Below are 22,382 nucleotides of genomic sequence, written 5' to 3' on the forward strand. Positions count from 1 at the left end.
CCACATTCTTCCCTTGCTTTACAGCATGGTACATGTGTCCGCGGAGAATTGTGACAGATACCGCGCCTTTTCTATCCTGTAAATCAATTTCAAACGCCGCTGATGCCTGCTCTAATAACGCCTCCTAGACATATCTGGGTCTGCTTCTGTTGGCTGTGTGATGCGGCGTTCGAGGAAGCGGCAAATCAAAGGCGCCGCACGGACACCTGGCGGGGTCAGCTTCGTATAGGCATGAATCGCCTGGTGATGTCATCACCTGTCGTGTCTGTACATCTCGCGTCCCTTGTCGAACACAACCAGCATTTCATTGAACGCATCAAAGTTCACCGGTGTTCTATAATTCGTTTACAGAAAAGAAAAGGCGCAGTATCCGTCACTGGCGGAATCCCGCTATCATCCTCACGGTAGACAAGGGGAATTATGAAGAGCGTTTCACGATCCGGGGCGTGGAGCAGTAGTAAAGCGCTTGGCTGAGGATCCAAGGGATGGAGGCTCGATTCCCTGTGGAGGCAAGGTTTATTCATTTATTTTTAACTCTCGCTCTCTAAAGCGTCACACCCTCTGCCGACAGCCTCTGCTGACAGCTCCTGCTGACAACGGCGAAATCTTTTTCCGCCTTAAAAGCATTTACAAGCATTAGCTGCTCCAGCGCGAAGTGGTTCACTTGCGACGCTTTCAGACCTGCGCCCTGAAAAGATCGCGAAACAGGCGAACTTCTCGGCAGCACGAACCACAATTCGTGCTCGGGACTCTGGACTCTTCCGTGTTTAGTGAAATTCAAAACAAGAAAGCGAAAACGCAAGATTCAGGCGTCTTACAGCCGTTTAGAGATTGTTTCATTGATTAGCGCACGATATCATATGCAGGAACGAGTAGAGTGCTCAGAATGCGCTCGGAGTCTAACTCAAAATGGCCTACGGCCCGGGAGCTTTACTGGTGGACGGGGATTCTGGGCTGCGCACGGAAAATCGAACGCCGGACAGCTGTAAGCAAGTAGTCCGGGACTGATAATCGAATGTACCCAGTGTGTTACTTTTTTTCCGGCCGTCTTAGCAATAACGATCCCATGCATACTACGCGAGGATTCTTGTCTTTAACTCATTAGCCTATTATTTCAATGTTCACATTTGACCCGGCCAACACAGAACACGAAAGGAATAGGGCATCGGTGAAGGCCATAACAACAACAAAAAAAAAAAAGCCCAATAGTTAAAACTCAACGCGAAACCATGCAGAACCAACCACTAGGCAAAACAAGCTAAGAGCATGATACGTGGATCTAACTGCGCACTAACTGGCGAGTATTTGTTGCACCATGACTGAGCACATAGGCCTTCCCTTCACAACCGCGCCAGTCAGAGTGCTGAGCTAAACTGCTTGAAATGCAGGGTAGATTGCAAGAATAAAACATTTCTCCCCTTGCCTTTGCTGGAAGCTGCTCGACAAAAGTTGTTCGGCAAAATAACGTTCCTCACCTTGCGGTCCTGACAAACTGCAGTAGTTACGCTTCGAGGGCCAAGAGAGCCGTAAAAATACGCGATCTGTCCTAAGGAACAAACACGCCGCCCGCGCAGACCGCCGTTCCATTCCGCAGTCTGCTTTTGGTCTGTGCCGGCGGCACCCGCGTAGAGTAAGGTATATATAAAGAGGGGACACTCCCATAGGGCCCCAGCGGCCCGCTGTGCGCACAGCGGTGTTGGCGAAGCGTGCCAACCTCAGAGCAGGGCGCTTCAAAATACCAAATGTCGGAGGCCGGAATGTTATTTTGAGTTTCGGTTTTTCGCATGCATCTCGTAGTTTGATACACAGGTGTTTGCGCCACTTGCGCGAAGTAGTTACCGGCATTGTTTAAAAGAGCGGAGGCAGTACCTGAAGCGATACAGAACGATGTTGCTCGTCATCAACCCACTCTTGCGCCCCTTATAGGGCCCGACAGGGACGCAAAAAGTGTTCGCACGTGCATATGGACCTATAGGTAAAACATAACCCTTTGAATCGAGAAGTTGCGGTGCATGCTACCTAGCCATGGCAATACTATTTGCGCTTATTTTTGTCATACTTTTAGTAAGCAAATATTCTATATTCCGTCTCTTGGACCTATCTACAGTTTATTTTTAATTACATACAGTACTGAAGTTAAACTTTTTCTTTGTAGGTGCAACGCCATCTGGCGGAGTCATGGAACCTCGAGCTGGGCCGCAAATGGCGTCGAGTGTCCTCTCTTTATAAACATGTTATTCTATGGCACCCGCGCCGAGATAGATCCCTTGCCCGCACGCGCGATACCTGCGCTGCTGGCGTCATCCATTTTGAGGGGCTGTAACTACGGTTATCAATCATGCGTCATTTCCTGGGGTCAGATTTCGCGAAGTCTCCGCTCTTTGCCAAACCATTTCTCTATGTTCATACTACTAGGGCAACGACAACGGTGTCACTTGAAGCGGCGCGGATCTACGATGCTCGACGCGTGTGCTGTTGCGCAGATGTTACTGGCTCTGCAGACACAAGGAGGTTTAAAAAAAAAAAAAAGACTGCCGGAGCGGAGGTGGCCTATACCTATCAATGGGCAGAGGTGAAACCGCGCTGCCCTGTTCCCATGGGCAAGAAACGGGAGCCGCATCTCGCCCGCTGCGCTTGATTCCTTGCCCCTCCCTGGTTTTTAATTGTTATGGTGATCTTTGGTTGTAGCTAATGATTAATAGAGGTTATATTAGACATTGTTGCGGTAATGAATACAAATGATAACAATTATGACTCATCATGACTGCTAATGATGACGGAACGACTAATATGTCAAATGACGACTTGGAATGACCGCGACTGATTGAAAACGAGTAAAAATGCTTAGCGATGAGTGGTATGGCTACAATGATCGACTACAATGACCGGTCGAAGCAATCCGCAGTGAAGTGCGTTGAACATAAATGGCTTTTGGCTGCCAGTTGTCCCGCCGGACAGCCCGCTCCCACATACTTCGCACATTTGGGTCCTTGGGAAACCTGTTTAGAAAAAAAGTTGTGACCGCCAGATGTGAAAGCTGAGGCGGACTACGAGCTGTCAGCATGCGCCGCGACAGAGAGATACGTTTTCAATATGCTCAAAAATTGGTACTTACGAGTGAAACATAATTCAGGGGCCCTTTTTCGTTCTATTTGTACAGCCGCACGCAACGCACGAAGCATCCATTTTTCACTGCAACATCCAGAATCCACCACGCCAACTACTCATCACGACGGTCGGCGTGTTTTTTTTTTTTCTATTTCAAGATGGCGGTGCGCGGCTTTAGCTTGGGGGCGTCCCTTCCGCTCCAGCAGTTATTTTTAAGCCTCCTTGGTAGACACTGACTGGCCACTGCTTCAAAAACATGTGTGTGGCTTGACGCGGCAACATCGTTGTCCTTACTGCATGCTCGTGGTTAGTCGTGCACCGAACGGCGTGCCCACTGCTTGGAGCAAATGTGTGAGGAGAGACGTGCGTGCTGCCTCGTTTCTTAGTTCGATTTCCAATGTGCGTGTTAGACGGGTCGGCATATACATATATGTACCGGTGAGGACAAAATTAAACGGAGCACGCAATTTCCATCTAAACTTTTTCACGCGTTGCATAGTTGAAACTGGCCGTTCTGGTACGTGGGAACCGGCATACGCCAGTGCCCTTTCACTTGGACAAACACTGTTTTCTTATCTCCAGTGCAGGAGGCGTGATTTTAATCGGAACGGAAAAGCTTGCGCCGTTTGCTTATGTCCGCACCTGTACTTTGGTGCTGATTCTCTGACACATGTATACAACCCCTCGTTATCAGAAAAGACTTAAGAACATGCCAGCTAAGCCAGAAACTGTATGGCTGCGTTCTTTAGCGCTCGATGCAAAGCGCCGCCGAGGTGCCATTCCGAGAGCAGTATAGTTGCAAGTCCATTTGCATATATCAAATTGTACACATAGTGAACGCGTTTGTCGATCTCTCTTTATTTCTAAATATGCGCCTCTAGAAGTGAATTATTTCTTTTAGCCTAATTCAGTATTCTTCAAACAGTAAATATGCCGCGTTTTAATACAAATTAGTGAACCCACTGAAAATTATTCCTCAGAAGAGCTAGCTTGGTAGCTTGTTACCAACTTTATCGACAAATATCAACGAAATGGATGGTTTTTTTCGTAGTTTCTAAAGTTGTAGGCTTCGTCTAGCGCCCCACCTGCTTGAGATGATTTTCATAGAGGCAATTTGCGGACGTTTATGGGCTACCAGCGTGTTGTTTTCGTAGCAGATAATTTTATATTAGAGGGCAAAAGTAAGAGTAACATTTTCAAGCAGCAATTGGGCTGAAGTCGTGTGATGTCAACTCGAACGAATCAGAACCGAAGTGCTAAAGTGTACAGCCGCCCTGATTTTTAACAATATAGCGCGAGCGTCGACCAAACTGCTACTCAGCGCCTTATAACGGCGATAAGCGTGCAACACGGTGAGAGTTCGCGCACGCGCACGAAGAGAAAGCGTCTTCTGCTACGCTGTTCGGATCACAAAAATACACGCCCTGCCACAATATCTGTTTGCGACGTTCCACATTCTTGCGCATGCACGAACTCTCGCCGTGTTGTACGCTTATCGCCGTTATAAGGCGCTGACCAGCAGTTTGGTCGATGCTCGCGCTATATTGTTAAAAATCAGGGCGGCTGTACTTTCCCAGTGATCATGCTGTCAGCGAAATCAAAATTCCGCTATTCTTTTTTTTTTTTTTTGGGGGGGGGGGGGAACATTCGGTCTAGGGCTGTCGAGGTTTTATTAAAACCTCAGGTGTTACACACCGACATTTCGACGCTGTTCACGTGAGGAGACGCAGTAGGCAGTTCGCTTTTCTTGTCCCCCTTTTTGCGTTGTACAAAGGCGTCGGCTACGATCTTGTCGAGGTTGATGACGGGGCATTCGCAGATGATGTGAAACGCAAAAGCGAATGCCAAACTTAAGGCAAACAGGCCGACGGCATCTGTAAACTGTGAGACAAAGAGGCACCGTCAGGCACAAGATTAGTCAAAAGTAAATTTAATTTCGATGTCGTAGTTTATAGAACGCCTTTCCACTTAAAGCGGCGGCTAAACGCATTCATGGGGTGCTCTGAATACCCTCTCTCTCCTCGAGTTCAAGGGGGTAGATTTTCTTTCGAAACATTGTAAAACTGCATATTCGAAGACGGCGCGCTGAACGTGCTTCCCAACGTTTGGCACCTTTCGTGCGGTGCATTCACGCGCACTACGTTAACACGTTGTATACGTCATAGGCCGCATGACCACCAATAAAAATTGAGCTATGCCAATAATTAATTTGCAGCGCGTGAAAGCCAAGTTCTAAATATTTCACGAGCGTCTTATACGTGCTGTATTTCTAACCACTGATATGAAAATTAAAAAAAAAAAAGAAAAAAAAAAAAACTTGGCTCGCCTTAAATGTCGACGACGTTCAATGTGTCGACATAACCTTGCGCCCTATGAAAATGTAAAAAGTCAATCAGTTCGTTTTCGCCTAATTAATCGCCTTCTCATTAAAATCTAATTTTATTCACTTTGCCATACACGTACTTCACGTGCATATGGCGCGCCGACAGATACAGCCCTTAAAGGAAGCGTATATGTGAATTGCAGGGAAAAACGGCCCTCACATTTCAGTGCCTGCAAATAGACTTTATGGTAAAACATTGTGGACACAACCTGATGCACCGAGGCACTTGGTTAAGCTCATAAACGAGGCATATATATGATGGTTTGGTTTAGTTTTTAGAGTTTAATGTCCGAAACAGACTAGGATATGAGGAACGCCGTAGCGAAGAGCTCCGTAAATTTCGATTGCTTGGGTTTCTTAACATTCACTGACATCGCGCAATACTCCAGTAGAATGTCAAATGTTTGTTTGCGCCGTAGATGGCGGCATACTTGCGTACTTATTCAGCTTGCTATAATTTGCGCATTAACATCGCTTACAGCGGTAACTGATGCATGGATGCTCGGCCGGTTAGTGCAACGCTTTCTTGGCTCCACTGGCACTTTTTATCGACGTTAAAAGAGGTCGGCGACCTGTACCAGAATGAATTCACTGAAATTACTGCTTTAGGAAGCAAACAGGAGCCTCGTTATCTTGCCGATCCTATCTATCTGCTAATTGCATCCGGAACCTGTTGCATGCGTCTGACAGAGGCAGAAAACAATGTATTCTTGATGAGAAGGAGGCTATGCATCTTGGTGGACCAAACATTTATTGAGATGAAAGCGAACTTCTAAACGCTGGAATAACCAGCATGGTTCTAAGCTTTTAGATCACGTGTTAAGCCCGCAAGGGAAAGGCAGGATCATTATTCGAGATTGAAAGCGAACGCAAAAGAACCTAAATGTCTGTAATACTTGATTCGTCAGCGCGGTCCTTTTTCACTACAGCTCCGTAGAGCTTCTCAATGAGCCAGGTACGGAAATTTCGTGTCTTTTGTTGGCTTAACGTTCTGAAGTCGCTTGTGGCTTAAGAGGGCCGCCGCATAAAAATGAACCGGGATCAATTTCGATCACAAGCTGTCCTTTAAAGCGCAATGACATCTTTACAGCGCACAGTTAGTTTGCCTTTATATTCTGCCTTTTATGTGGCCCATGCGCGGTATTTGGAACTCGATAACACGCAAACAAGTTCACATGTCCCGCTGCGCAAAAAAAAAAAAAAAATGATTTTCCGGAAATGCGTTTAAAAGATTCTTTCTTTGTCCCTGCTTTTTATTTGCTAGTATAAAACGTTTGCATCTGAGAACATGGGCCCCCCGTTTTATCGTACCATATTTTTCGCTTACTGAGTACACGGGAATGCCTTTGGAATGTGGTAATTTGGCCGCTGACATGGCCTGGTACTTCATGGTCTTCGGATTGTGTGGCGTCACTCGATGGCATGAGATGGCAGCATTAGACAGAAGCTGCCAACTCGGGCTCCTCCTTCAGCGAATCAAACCACTCGGGACTCTTCGGTTTCAAGTCTGGCACTCTGACTGAGTTAAACGGGGCTTTATATCTATGCTGACTGGTATAATGTGATAGCTTACGACTGTAGGCTAATGATCATGTGTCAGATGATAGAGGCACAGATTCGGGGGTTAATGACTCAGCGAGTTGCCAAGTGTGTGTGTACGCGAACGAGGATACATGAGAAAATCCACAGCCATAACGCAGTCGCGGCATACCTTTAGAGGCAGAGGTTATGTGTCCTCCCAATCATTTCATATTATCTTGGATTTGAATTCCGCGCTCAGTATTTTTCGAGCAACTTTTCCAGAGTGGGTGTAAAAATTACATACGCATGTTAAGTCAGTGTGCTGATTTATTATCCGCCACGACAGTTTCAGTGCGTATAATCCCCCATTAAACACGCAGATTAAGAATATGAACGACGTGGAGTTCCAGGACAGGTTTAAGGCTTACCATTGACCACTGGTCCCGGCTTCGGAACTGTCTAAGCGTGAGATCCTGGGAAAGCGCGACGTATGGGTGGACAAGGTAAAGGGCGAAGGCCAAGATTCCAAGTGGCCTGAAGACTCCAAGGTTGAGGAAGCTTGTCACCACTCCTGGAGTACCGAAATGGGCGAGAACAAAATGCTGCAGTCTCAAGCGCCAGATACGGAACTTAAAAATGAAGTTGCCCTTTCGTGCATATTTGCTGAAAAAGAATTACTTTAAGTCAAAGGATTACTGTGGCGCATTCCTGAACTTTTAACTGCACAACGCCGTCAAAATAACGTAACTGTCATTTGCCTCGGCTAATTGACAGCCACCAAGTGTCAATGTTCGCCCGTTATACTGCCGTTAATGCAATGGTTCGCGTGGTCCACGTAGAAAACCTAGCATCGTTCAAGAATAATCGAATAAGCTGCGAAAAGGAACTATCCTCAGCCACAATTTTGCATATCAGTATATTGCCGCGTTGAAATAAACCTGATGAACATGCCCTAACAAACACAATGTGTACACCACTTGTCAGAACGCATGCGATGCGTAGCTAACCAAATTTGCACAAAGGCGATATTATAGCTGAATTCACATGTCCTGAAGCCTTTGTGAAGTTTTGGTGAATAAAAAAATCCCCCTCGCGCCGAATGCTAAGGTTGTGCAACGATGCTCCTTGGTCCAAATACGCGGGCTATGCCGCCCACCAATTGAGACGCACACTTCCATGTCCGAAATACGCGCATTTGAGCTATGCTTATCAGCAGCGAGAAACATAGAGGGACATGAAGACAGCGCAAAACAATGGCGAACTGCCGTCTTATCAAGAAACAACCGTCTCAGCACCACAGCAGCACACAGAGCAGACATGCTTACGAGGATTGCGAAAGTCGCAGAAAAAACCTGCCGCCGACAACGTCGCTCACTGCTGCCTGCTGACGCATGATGATGAGGGGCCTTGTGCTGATGTGCTTGACACATCTTGACACGTCTCTGCTGTGGACGTAACCGCATCCGTAGCAGCAGCGCAAGCCACTGTGAGCCACGACCGTGCCCTTTTTGTTTTCTATTTGTACGTGCAGTGTACGCGGCGAAGCGCCGAACTCGGCCGGGAAAAGGCCCGAGTGTCCGCTCTTTACTATGCATGTTACTCTATGGGCAAACCTTCAGCCAGTGGCGTAGGCCTTTAACCACGACGTGGCAGTAAGTGTCCTACGCCCGCATGACGCAGGCGGCTGCCAGATACAACGCGAGTGACCACAGAGTCATCAGAAGAGTCCTGAACCATCGCCTGGAGGGCCGTATTTTAAAGATATTTCCAGGTCTGCTCTTGAGTTGTACGCAGCTATGGTAGAGCTTTATTTAGTTCGGCGCGACATGGCAACACGGAAGCGCTGCCAGTTGCGGGGTATTGATAACGCGTCTGGGAATTCGAGTTTCGACCATTTAGTACTGAGCGCATTCTTGATAGCGCGAAAAACTGTGCCACAATAGATATGCTGCAGCAAAAGCTACGCCTTCTGCAGAGTCTAAAATAAAATAAGAAATAATCCCCATCATATCGAGCATTTTAGAAGCTTATGAATTTAATCCTAAGTCCACTAACGCGAGTGAAGAATACCTCTATTTTTTTTTTTTTCAGGTAGCACTTTAGAGTTCCATTACAGTTACACCTGTTTCACTTGTACCAGTTTCTTTTGGAAATGTGAATGCAAACTGGAGCCTTCAGTGCCATAGTTATTGGTGTGCGGGTGATGATAATCACTGCATTTTAGCACCGCAGTTACCGCGTGGCCAAAAGTCAACATGTAAAATATGTTCGGTCTGCTCGAGGTGGGGTCAAATGTCCTTTTCCCAGGCATTTCACTCCATGGAAGCTGATTACTAGGCCAGGGTAGAGCTTGCACATAATAGAACACAGGTGAGCAACCGAAGGCACTGGGGAGTCGGGACCCAGCTCTGCACCTCCCGCGTACGAAGAGAACGTTGAAGCGCTATAGAGTGCCAGCTTTCGGCCGCGGTGATGTCCTTGGTCTGTCTGAAGGTTCGCGGTGCTTGAGGAACGTCGTCTTCCGCCAATTTTCAAAAAGAGAATTCACATTCAAAGCCGCGAGCAGTCACTGCGTCACTTACTTGCAGTTCCCGTCATGCAAGAGTGGAGCATCCAAGCCACGGAGGTACTCCACAGCAGAGGATACAGCGACGCGTACATGGCCGCGAGCGCTGGGTCGTACGGGATCTGGCCCGAGTCGAATGCGTTCGGAAACAGGCATAGAAAGGTTGTGATCCCTACGGACAGGATCCACAGTCGCACTACAGGAACCTGCAAGAGCGAATATCGTGACGTTTCTTGCCTGCCGCTAATCCTGGATCATGCATAGTTAAATCAAGGCCGACAGCAGACGCCTTTTTCAGCGCAGAAAATTTTAAGCTGTCAGAGGGAATGATACTTTAGAGGGGAGGTCTCGCCTAAATATTACTGTTTAATGATAGAAAATATTTTTTTTATTATTTACAGAAGACTGCTGGCTTTATTACAAAGCCTTAAGCAGGAGTGGGTGTAAAATACACTTTGACAAAAAGAAAACCTCCCTGAGGTACACGCAACTCGGCACACAATACCGAAAAAAATGAGCGACGAAAAGAAACAACATTATACAATATTAGACGACGCCTGGCGTCAAAATGAGCACTGGGAAAAAAAAAATGTTGAATGCTGCAAAATTGTTACGAATTCCTAAGCGACTCCGTAAATGACTCCACAGTAGAAGCCTCTACAATATTCGCTTTGAGGACATTCGCTGAATATTCGCTGAATTTTGCGTGCATTACGACACCTTTTCTGGTATGAAATGCTGGTTAATATGTATGGCACTGTGGCGCCAGCAGAAACAGCACACGTTGTCTCAATATGTTATGAAGATAACACACGCCCTTAAAGGTCAACTCCGGTGGTTTTTTCCTCATTCTGTGTTTTTGGTTGAATTACATTCCTCGGCACGTCCTGACTCGAACACAAAAAACCGTTTTTCGGTATTCCAATTAAAAGTATTTTTAAAAAGAAAAAACAGCAAATCGAAACCGAAACTGCTTTCCCGGCCAGAAAGGACGTCCCAGGTGACGAAATGGTGACGTCACACTCAGTATTAGAGAAACACTCGTACGTGCGTTGGATGGTTAAAATAAAATATGGAAATCATGAAGCATTGCATAAAATGTCGGAGGTAGTTCAATATAAGCCTCACAATTTCGTAATCATGCGGGAAGTGGACAGTAACGCCGGTATACTGTTTGTGACGTCAGAAACTCAGTGTTGCCGGCAGAAATAGCCTCAACTTAAGCTATGAAAGCAGCATATTTTAAAGTCGTGTTGCGCGCGAACGGATCATCGTACGGCGCCCAAATTTTGTAGAATGCGTCAGGACGGACAGCAGAATCTACAGTAAAATTTTTATTAGAATATTCGAACGTCAAAAAACCCCCGGAGTTGCCCTTTAAAGGGGCGCTGGAGGGGTACATACAAACAGAAATAAGAGTTACACAAGGGCGGTTATTCTCATACCGACAGCTTACTCTTTGGGAACACGGTAAGCTTTTTATTTTACAGTGAAAAAACCAGTGCGCATAAATGTTCGGCGAAATGTCTAAATTTTTTCACAAGCGCACAAGATGGGATACGCATGTCTCGTGAAGTGAGTGGCCCAGCAGTCGCCACGTTCTATGCAGGTGCGAGAGTGCCTCCACTAATCGCAGACAACTCATCAAGGCGTCCTAGCATTATAAGCGCGTTGGCGTCGAGCTTTGATTTATTTCTCTCTTTTGCACTAATGTAACCACTTGGCATAGTTTAGAGGCGTCACTGGAGTATTTCGCCTTTACCTTATTTTCTGGAGGGGATATGTTCAGGCGTGTTGGTGTATCGTCGCACTGAAAACCTAGCTCAGCAACTAAATATGACAAGGCAAGCACAGGACAAGCGATACTATCAACAAAGGTTTATTGCACGCCTCTGATCTGGAAGAGGAAAGAAGGAAAAGGAAACGACAAAATTGCCGCATGCCATCTATTCCAAGGGATGTAATCTGGTGGAGTATCTGGCTAATCTAAGTGCCGTTCTCGGGAATAGCGACATATTCTCAATCCCCGGACCCTAATCTTTCATGGTAACTGGACTTCGTATTCTCCCTTAGCGGTGCTTTAGTGTGTGCTTGATGCAAATTTTTTTCACATTTATCATAAGCCCTTAACCCGGTCTAGCACCCTTCGCTGTGCATACTTCAGAAATCAATTTTTTTTTGTCTGCAAATTGATTATGTGGACCACAATAAAGTCGATTAAGGTTGCAGCTGAAAGTGACAAAGTGGATGCTTTTTCCAGAGATGAGCAGAATATTCTATCAAGTTGTCCCGATGTTTTACACTGTCTCATCGAAGCACCAGGTTTTGTTGAGAAGTGCTGCAGGGGTCAGATGGTCTATGTTCTTTTGCAAAATCGCACGTGACGATGGAAGCGAAAAATAATATTTTACGGATGACGAAATCAGCCTTTAATAAAAATGGTTGGTGAGCAAGATATCAGGCCTACTCTTTTCCGACATTTTATTTAAAGTACAGTCTACCGACCGGCAAGAGTCACCTTCTAACGCAATCTTTCCGCCTACCTTGTACCGTCACTGGACGGCAAGTGCTTGAACAGCTCGGAATCCGCCTTTTGCGCGAGTTTTCTGCGCATGCGCGAAGCCCCAGCGGCGACTGATGAAAACACACTGAGCGGCGTCGACGGCGCTTCTCGTCGCCGCACTCATAGCCAACGCACGGGGGCTGGAGGCGCGGTACGTTCACAGCCTCGGTAAAACGATGCCAACCACCTGTGTCGCTTACGGCTGCCACTCTCGAGGCGTGCCGGGATGCAAGACGCGTTTTGTTAGGTTTCCTTCGGCGAGCCGCGACCTGCAACGGCGTGAAGCTTGGATTAGGGCAACCAAGCGTCAAGACGTGAATGGGCGACCTTGGCAGCCGACTGCGTGCTCTCGACTGTGCGAAAAACACTTCGTTACAGGTATGTATGCATCTAAAGGAAATGTGCATGATGAAAAGTATCTACCGGAGTTTGCAGCAAGCCTGTAACCCACCAGTGATAGCCGCAATGAGCATTTGTTCGGGGCGTCTGATGGCGATGTATTTTGTCGTTTGTTTTATTTATGTGCGAAGGGGCCGGGTAGCGCAGATATCACAGGTGGCTGTTTGCGCTAGACCGTAATATTTAGCATGTTTTATCGCGACTGCCGCCTGACTAAAAAGAAGAAAAAAAGGGTGTTTGTTGTGATGCACCGCCGTTAGCGAGTCGAGTGGTTGAGCTGGCCATGAGGCTCGCGAACGGCAGTGCATTAAAACGCCGTATTTTTTTTTCTTGTTAGTGAGGTGGCAGTCACGATAAAACATGCTAAATATTACGGCCTAGCGCACACAGCCGCCTGTGATATCTAAGCTACCTAGCCCTTTCGCACAAAAAGATAAGAAGGGACAAAATACATCGCCTTCAGGCCCCGGTGCAACTGAAGCAATCACGCACCGAAGAAATCCTCATTGCAGCTATCACTGGTGCGCTACAGCCTGGGTGAAAACTCCAGTAGGTACTTTTCATCATGCCTATTTCGCTTAGACGCATATACATACCTGTAGTATCTGTGTTTTTGCCGCTCGGAGCATATGACGCACTTGACACTTGCGCGACGCACAGTATTTTTTTTTAATTAAAGGCTCGCCTTCGTGCACGCCAAAGCATCCGGACTTTGTTCCTTTAATGTACACAATCAGATGCACTTCGTTAGGGAGCTTGATAATCGTCGTCTTCGTCCAACCGTTTGCAACGGCAAGGAAACCGCCCGGCACAATAAATGAGTCTCCTGGAGGGTTCATGCTCGTTCACTTGCAGAGTGGATCGCTCTGGACGTAGAACAGGGTTGGTTCCTGACCGAGATGCGCATCCGATATGTAGGAGATTCACATGTGTCACCAAGTTGTTGATTCCGCAGAAATCGCGGCGGAGGCAGAAATGAACGTTGGAGATCCTTTCACAACAGAATGACCATTCTCTGCGCACCGAGAACCTTTTCACCACTGGGACCACATCCGTTCTGACTCCTGAGGCCAGAAACCGGCTACAGCTCTGAATCATCCATTGCCAGAAAAATGCAGCGCGTTTCCTGCAGGTGTGCATTCCGGCCGGGACAATGCCCTTTTCACGGGGTGTGTATATGTGCCTCTCTGCCGATCTTCGTGGATGAAATCCTATAGCTGCACGGTTGTTGATGACGCGATGAGGAAGCGACGCTCATTGCACCATGCCGGCGCCGCGGTGACCGCATTGTGCTCGGTAACTCAAGACACCCCGCGCATATGCGCCGCTCAAAGTCACAGGAGACGATTCCACCTAGCTCTGCAGCATCAACAAACCCCTGGCTGCTTTGCCCTTTGAGATCCCTCTCTCTCTCTTTGCCCCCACGCTCTGCTGTCTGCCGAAAACCTGCACGCTGAGAGCGTCTCATTCTGTCACGTCGAACAGGGCCCGCGCTACACGCTCTTACAATACGAAGATAGTATATGCGTACGTGCGTTATGAGTGGATTGTGAAAACGCTCTACCTTCCCCCATACTGCGTGAACATGATATGCTGCAATCACTGTCACTACTTTCCGCTCCGAGGCCAAAAAAGGGGGGAAGCTTTCGCTTTCTACCAGCGTTGGCGTGGCCATTTCGTATGGTGCGCTTTCGCGTCGTCAGCTACACTGCCGCTCAATGTGTTTCCCGCCCGCTCCCGCATGATGGCGCCACATCCTGGCGCAAAAGGCGGATTATCCGTCCCAGCACCACGCAGCAGAGACAGGGCATACCACATGAATGGAAGGGCAAACGCCACACCATTTCCCTACTACGCAATATGCATCCCGAATATCATGCCTCACGACTCAAAGCACGCGCCAGGACGATGGATAAGAACTACTACAAACATAAAGGAGCCTTCTTTGTGGATGCTGCGGGTCCCTGTGAAGGCATTACAACTGTGGCCGTCACTCGCCTAGGCCGTACGGTAGCGGGGCTTATGGCTAGAAGTTCAGACGTCGCATATATGGAGGAGGCAGCGATCGCATTAGCCGCAACACACGCCGATTCCACGTATATCATTACCGACTCCCAAACCGCCTATAGAAACTACATGTGAGGCTGCGTTTCTCACTTGGCCTGTAAAATCTTATCCCAAGCCAGACGCCAGGCCTCAGAAAAAGAATTAATAAGGGTACCTGGCCATCAAGGGGTAGATGAAAATGGGTGGGCACACGCCGTAGCCCGAGCATTTCTCTCCCGGGATCCCTCCTCACTTCCCCTCACATGACCATCCCATGATCACCCCATCATATCGCGAAATACTGCAACACGTCCGCTTAGAGAGACAAACATTCCCAGCACCTGCGAAAGGATTCGATAAATCACAGCAGTGCCACCTCAAGTGGTTACAAACGTTCTCCTACAACAGCCCAGCACGACTACACAAAATTAATCCGGGTGCTTTTTCAACTACATGCGTATTTTGGGGCCAGAAAGCAGACCCTTGGTATACGGGCTTGCAAAGAAAACCAAGCCATACTTCGTAAAGAAATCCCAACGTGGACGGATTGGGAGGCGGCCCTGTCCAGCTCTGACCTTGCGGCAAAAAGTACCTTGCTTGCTGGCAGAGACATCAGCCAACGAAGTCCCAGTCTGAGGACACAACCAATCCCGCCCTTAGCCCATCATCCATTTTCCCAAATAAATATTATTGCGAAAGCAATACTACTCGCCCTTTCAAGTCTTCGCGTGACCCGGCCGCAGTTACGTCTTGCCCACGTGACGCTGTGACGTCACATCCCACGTGACACACGGGCTGGCAGGAGCTGCCAACTTGGGTCTCTCGTTTCACATGGGACGGCTATGTCAGAATCAGCCTGCTAGGACCCTGGCATCCACTTTACCCCTATAGGCCACTAAGGCACGTTCATATGGGTTGGTTAAAGCGGGGCTTTATATGTGGGCTGAGGAATAAGAAAAATAGAAGAAGAAGAACGCTCAGTCACCCGCAGCTAATGCTTTCATTCAATATTTGGTTCAGCAGCGCTGAACCCTTATAATTTTTTTTTATACTACTACTATGATCTCTGGTAGACATAAACGTATTTCTGCTCACGACGCGAGGAGTGCTAATCGGTCTGAAACAAGGAAATTACATTTGTATGAAGTAATCATAATTATATAATCTCTTACCTATTTTCTGTAACGAATGGAAGAATGGTGGAAGGGGGGTTGTGACTTTCTCTGTGTTATTTTCTTCATACCGCTACCTTGTATCTCCTGCATATTTTCGTGCAGGTTTGTAGCCAGTACCGGCAACCCCCTTCCTACCCACCGGCTTTACTCCTGGCCTTTGCTACTCTGTCCTCCCCCGCGTTAGCTTTTCGCTCAACTGTGCCACAGGCGACGATTTCCGCGTTTAGCCTTCGCGAGGAGCCGTCCCACTCGTGTCAGGATCAGCCTGACGTTCCTTTTTGTTGCTGCTTTTCTGCTGCTTAGTTCTACTGACCTGTGCATTCATGTCTCTTGTTGTCTTTTTCGTTTCTGCACCACGATATGGGAAAACAACGTTGAATTGAAAGTAAGCGTTAGTCGTTGTTTTTCACCTGTGCCGTCTCTCATGGTTTGCATCCCATTGTTGTGCAGCAAATCGTTGCATTTTATCATGGATTCGTCTATGAACTGAGTAAAGGCGCTTTGGTAGCTATTATACAAAGTCCTTCGAATTTGTGGGCCATGGACAGAAAGATCCGCGAAGCTGTGCGCGAACATTGAGTTCGTTTCGTTCAGCAATGATGCCCATAATAGGAGGTGCTGTGCGGCCGATAGAGCTAGAAACAACATAGGCGTCCAAAGAAATGGAGCACCAACTTGCAAGAACGACTATACAGAGAGCCCAACAATGCCGTTTTAGAGTGACAAACTGAGGGGGTATAGGGTGGGGAGTGCTATTGGCTCATTGATTGCGCGTTAACGATGTTCAGTGTCGATATGGGGGATTAACCACAAGTGCCGAGAACGATCAAGATCGCGAAAATACATTAACTGTGTCTTCACAACGACCAAGCTTGCTTTCAAAGTGATGCTGTCCATTTCATTATTTATGACAAGCCTTTGCTCTGCGAGATTGAGACTGAATTCTCAAAAAAGGGAGACGAGAATGTGTACTTATATAACCACAACAGAGACGACACAACAGGCAAGAAAGACAGGACAGGGCCATGTCCTCTCTTTCTTGCCTGTTGTGTCGTGTCTGTTGCGCTTATATAAGTTTACGAGCATGAGCAAACTAGCCCCTCAAAACATATTACTGAGAAAAAGGATACAAAATACTTCAGTCAACATACTGGAGCCACCGCAATCACCCTTTTTTGCAGTTTTCATCTGAAGCTAGTTTGCAGGTGGAGTTAGTCGATAACTTCGCGTTTAAAAGCAAAAAATAAAACAAAACCAAACAAACAATGCTCAATGTCTCAAGATTCTACGACCAGTGAGCGGAGCAGCTAAAATTTGTCTTATGATTACGCCAAGCGCACTGTTTTATAACACGTCGATTAATCGCACTCAAATTTTTGCCGCATTGCATTCCTGCATGCATTATTCGCCTTCAGTGGTACGATGACGTGCGGTTTCTGAGTATGGTAGATAGGCTCCGCAACCAAACGCAGGCAGCTTACCTTGCTATTTGACCACAGGTCCTTGTGCGTGAATACGTATGCTTCGAATACGCCCACGATGAAGGAGGCGATGTGCTGATGAGGCATCGTATATACGTGCTCAAAATGCATGATAGCGCTCCTGTGATAAGAGAGGAAAAGAAGAACATAACTAATCAACATCCACACCAGTGCCAAAAAAACATCATCAGATGCGTTTCAGCAGATGGAGCATTTAATGTAGAGAAATGGCCTGTGGTTTGGAACTACAGAGAACTGAAACGACCTTGTTTGATTATGTTTCAAGCATACTGGTCGTCAGATTATCTCTATACAATGGTTTGAAGAACAAATTAGGATTGAAGGCCCTTTCTAGCGGTTAAGAATCTAATTTTTACATTACTTTGTAACGAAGGGTTCTGAAGCATAACTTCCGTTAATGAAACGCACTCTTGGTATCCAAAACCGAAATACAAACCTTGAGATCTAAACAATCAAAAGCACAGCTTTGCTCCATCTTTTACTTCGGTATAAAACAAAACGCAGTGGGCGCTGTGAACAGCGTCGTTTTTAGAGAAAATCAGCTTATTTTTGATGTCGAATGAAGGTTCAATACAATTACAGTTTACTCGCATATTTTTTGGACGAAGCATGTCCCATGACCCAACCTGAACAAATTTAAATATGCTTGGCATACTGCAGAAATGATAATTTCGGCACGCTATAGGCGGTAATCTAGGTCCAACAGTTTTCCCTGACCCTGATCAAGTCAGTTTAGGTATCCAATAAAAATAAGTCGTGTAAACTTAAAAAACAAAAACACTTCAGTTCATGGTTCTTCAGCGCTGAAAGCAAAACACACAAAGAACGCAGTTCGCACGGGCATTTTAAATTTCAATGCGGTTTTGCGCTCATTAAGTAAACGCGCAAGATTGGAACTGTGCACGGTAAAAGTACGGGCTTTAGGAAATTCCATGCGTGCAAAGTTATCCCACTTCTTTCCGTAGCCTTACGCACCAAAGGGCTCCGATGTACATCGTTCTGAAGTAGTGGCCAAAGAAACAGCGCTATTCCTGTCAGTACGCTACTCGTATTGGGGGGGGGGGGGGGGGGGGGAATCCTGGCATCCAGCTGAACGCTCTCTTGATATACTCGCATTTGGCGGCCGTTACATGTAACTCAGACTGCTCGGGCATGCGTGGGCCAGTGGTGCAACAGCATGGAGCCTCATTACAGGCCATATTCCAGATACAAAATGGATGATTTAAGAACCAATAACGTTCATAGTATTGCAACAGAATGATTGAGAGCTAGGGAGCACCCTAAATACCGGGAACGAAAGGCAGTTTGGAGCCAAGGCAGAGACGCGCTCGCACCTGCCAGCAAGGACACTTTTCTGTCGCCGTATATGATTAAAGCGAAACCGCCGGTACGTCGTCGTAAACACGCGCATAACCAGGCCGAGGCAAGTTTAAAGGGCACGGCTAGCACCACTGGTGGCCCGTTTTACTCTTATTCCGAACTTGCTTTATTTTTTATATAATGTTGTTTATTGACTCGAGGCAGGAGCTGTTAAGAAAAATAAAGCGGAGAGTGTTACATAAATGAGGAAAGATTGGCCGAACTAAGCAAGTCGAGGAGGGTGCAGTAATCAGGCCTCTGCTTGAAATAAATATATTAGGATGGGTTGTTGGGCGGGAGACATCTGCTGCAAGGTTCCAAATTCTTGTTGGCTTCAGTGCCGGACAAACCCCACTACAAGACGTGGATATTTGCCTCTGTGTTTTGCTTTTTTTTTCTTCTGGGGCATTTTATAGTGCTGTTTAACTGGGCGAAATTACGACCCGTTTGCCCTACCACCCCTCAACAGGCCATGTCATAGGGTGACAAAGTTCCTGAGTGACCTAGAGAGGTCGCCTGGCCTTGTCATGTCACACATCTCGCTGAACAATCAGCGGTCAGCCATGTGACCTGCCAACTGCGCCGGCCAGAGCTCCTGCCAACCTGACAATAAAATTTTCTAGTTTTCGAAATAGTGATAACGTCACAAGCTCACGTGGCCTGACTGAGCCCTAACTTGTTGGAGGGGTGCGTGACATCACGCGACCATATGAGCTCTTTGGACCAATAACTGATTTTCGTAATCGATGCAGTGCGCCAACGGGTTTTTTCTCGGAGTGCGGTATGATATCTATTAAAAATCTTGGTTTCGTAGCGAAAGGCATTAAATGCTTGAATATAAAAAGGAAGTCCAGTCACTCACGGACCTGCGTATACAAAGGCGCCATGTACCGTTCGATTTGTGTGTAAATAATCCTGCTGCAGATTTTCTTACTCGATGTCTGTCGCCCGCATGAAGAGGTACCCGCTATAGCGGTAGCAGTAGACTTGTACTCCTACAGCCACAATCGCTGCTGCTGCTATGGCTGCCAGGCACGCTCCGCCAATCACCGGTCTCCTGTTACAAACACAGGAATAGGGAAGGTAAGGGGAAGGAATTAACGGGATGAGCATTTGGTTTGTCTCCCTGCACTGAGGGAGAGGACTCTGAAGAAACAATGTCGGTAGGCAGGAAGTACGGAGTACGCATATGTGGGTCGAGAGCTATAGCGAGAAAAACCGTCAATCCAGGTAAATCTGCTTTGAAACGGCCACATTTGTAAAATAGATAACAATTTGCTAATTGGGAGGTTTAACGGCCCGAAGTGACATATGAACAATGCGTAGAAGGTTGTATTTTCGTTTTAAACAAACAAAAAGATGATAAATGTTCACCGAATTCAGTATTAAAAATTAGGATTTTACCGAAAAGGGTTACGTACAGCGGGACACTTAAGATCTACCTTTAAGAGAAGGACGCGATGGTGTTGATGGCTCGCGTCCGCGGCCCTCTTGCTCATCCACGTTCGCGTACATACGCTTTGCACCTCATTTAATCACCAATCCCTTAATTAATGCTTATTTTATCGGACACATGTTATAGCATATAGCCGTAAGCCACCGCATTATGTGAAAGACCATCCACCATAAATATAATGCCCCGTTTTAGCCAAGTCTTCCTCACTTGCTTTTAGGGCCTAGGAGTAGAGTGTCTGACCCGGCATCCTAGGGTTCAGAGTTCAGTTATCATTTCGCTTTCCTATCTCAAAGGACTGTCTGCTGCCAAGCACCATTCGGCAAGACTGACACCGGACATTGGCGCGGAACTACAGCGTATCAGTTAAATGCTAACAACATGCGAAGCTGAGCAGCAGGAAGCTTATCGAACTATACTTATTCACATCGCCCTGTCACGTACAGTGACTGGGATTTCCCAGCAATATTTGACATCACGGCCCGACCGTCTCTCTAATCTGGGAAAATATCGGGGAGTTTGCGACAGAATGCTCAAGCAAGGAATTTTATGAAAATCGGTGGAGACCGAATCAGCACCTGCCTTGGCCACCCGTACAACTGTCAAAACGAAAGGCATTGAACAAAAGACGTCTTTCAGCCCATCAGTCGTGAAAAAAAAAAAATGTCTTGAGCTGGTTACTACGACAGTCCAGTGGCTTTTATCACGTAGAATTGAGTGTGTGATGTCTTGCCCTATCGCTCGAGCCGGCCCAATATCTAAACATTAACATTACTGTGATGACTTTACATGCAAACTTCAGTTGGTGCTCTAGCCTGAGGCCCTATCAATTCTCTCCAGTTGTTTTAATGGCAACATCACTTCCGAATGCCCGAATAGCTTGAAGTACGGCCATTTTGGCGTTATAAATAATCAGTTCCTTCTGATAACTCTTCGTGGGGAATAATTTCCTGACGTCGATCGTCCTGTCGTTAAAAATAAATGCTGCTTTGACTGTGGATTAGACTGAAAACAGGAAAGCTTGCTTTGAGATCTATAATGCCTGTCATAATTGATGGACATCGCAGTCAATATAGATGCATTGCATAATTTAAGCGTTATTTTTTCGTCTCTTCACATTTGTCCTTCCCTCTGAGCACCCTGCGCAGTCTCCTTGACGTTGGGTACTGGTGCAAAGGACGCGAGGTCGAATTCCGACTGCGATAGAAAACATGCACATGTGGCCTATGTGGTATTAATGCGCCATCAAGGAACTCCAGATGGTCTTGGTTAACCACGTGTTCTCCCTTATAACTCCTGTCACAAAGCATGCGTAGCTTCTGCAGGTCAAACGAAATTTTTTTTTTTTTTTACCTTGTTGCTGAGCTTGCGTATGCCTAGATAGTTAATGATGGGATCTGTTATCAGATGATTCGAAAATGCATGCGTCCGTGGACAATCGGTGAGAAAGATCCCATTTCCGTTTTGTTGTTCCAACCATGCTGGTGTTTGTCACTTTTTACTGTGCACAGAAGTGGGCAACTTCATGCTGCTGTCCACAAATCAAACCAGCCATTTAGCCACGTGCCTTACCAGAACAGCCTTCTACGATTGTCAGTCTGCTGTGCTATACTTTAGCCTTTGACGGGAAATAAAGGAAGGATTCTTAGAATCCTACTACTGAGCTACAGAATATCAGGAAACTTGATATAGCATTGACAAGAGGTGACAAACTTCACGAGGTTTCAACCTGTCGCCCACTTCTGACTGTGAAGGCCTAATTTCAACCCACAAGATTTTTATGAGCCAATTAGTAACTCAGTGTTGTAAAAGGCCGCCGGCAAATTTACTTTACTTATTTTAATTTGCTGATTTTATGAATTGTACATGCCCGTCTAAACCAGTCACAAGTCAGAGTACGATTTTTGTAATCGGCCACTAGTGCTCTGACATTTGCGACGAGCTTAGTTAAGTCTCACTCTGGAACCTGACGAAACCTTCAGGGAAAAAAGCAGATCTAATGCACGCCTCTTCCATTTTCTTGTTCCAAACAAAGTACCGTGCAAGTGTTGCAAGGGGTTGCCACAGTTTGATATGATCAAACTGTGGCAACCAATTAATATCCAACCATGAGCCGTCATAAGGGGTTCGATCGGAAGCCATAAAGAGCCCTGAAATCTGCGCAGCCTACCAAGTTTTTCTTTTCCTAGTCCGCAATCGAGCACTAACCCGAAGGTTTCCGATCATATCAGCTGCGAAACTGCAAAGAGGCGCCATCTATCAAAATCTATTATTTTATTTGGCGAAAAGGTGAAGATAAGCTGATCT

At 46.6% G+C, this 22,382-nt stretch overlaps 1 protein-coding gene across 1 annotated transcript; it reads right to left on the reverse strand.

The window, feature by feature from the left end:
• Positions 1 to 4,769: 4,769 nt before the first annotated feature.
• LOC146201526 (nose resistant to fluoxetine protein 6-like) lies at positions 4,770 to 17,363 on the reverse strand. The gene is made up of 4 exons (XM_084583118.1): positions 17,243 to 17,363; positions 9,595 to 9,784; positions 7,441 to 7,583; positions 4,770 to 4,989 (listed from the first exon to the last, which is right to left on the reverse strand). The coding sequence occupies exons 1-4, from the start codon at positions 17,351 to 17,353 to the stop codon at positions 4,789 to 4,791; spliced, it is 645 nt and encodes a 214-aa protein (XP_084439244.1). The 5' UTR covers positions 17,354 to 17,363; the 3' UTR covers positions 4,770 to 4,788.
• Between the last annotated feature and the right edge of the window lie 5,019 nt (positions 17,364 to 22,382).

Source organism: Amblyomma maculatum, chromosome 1, assembly GCF_055883805.1.
Source record: "Amblyomma maculatum isolate TAMU_Amacu chromosome 1, ASM5588380v1, whole genome shotgun sequence".
NCBI classification, from domain to species: domain Eukaryota; kingdom Metazoa; phylum Arthropoda; class Arachnida; order Ixodida; family Ixodidae; genus Amblyomma; species Amblyomma maculatum.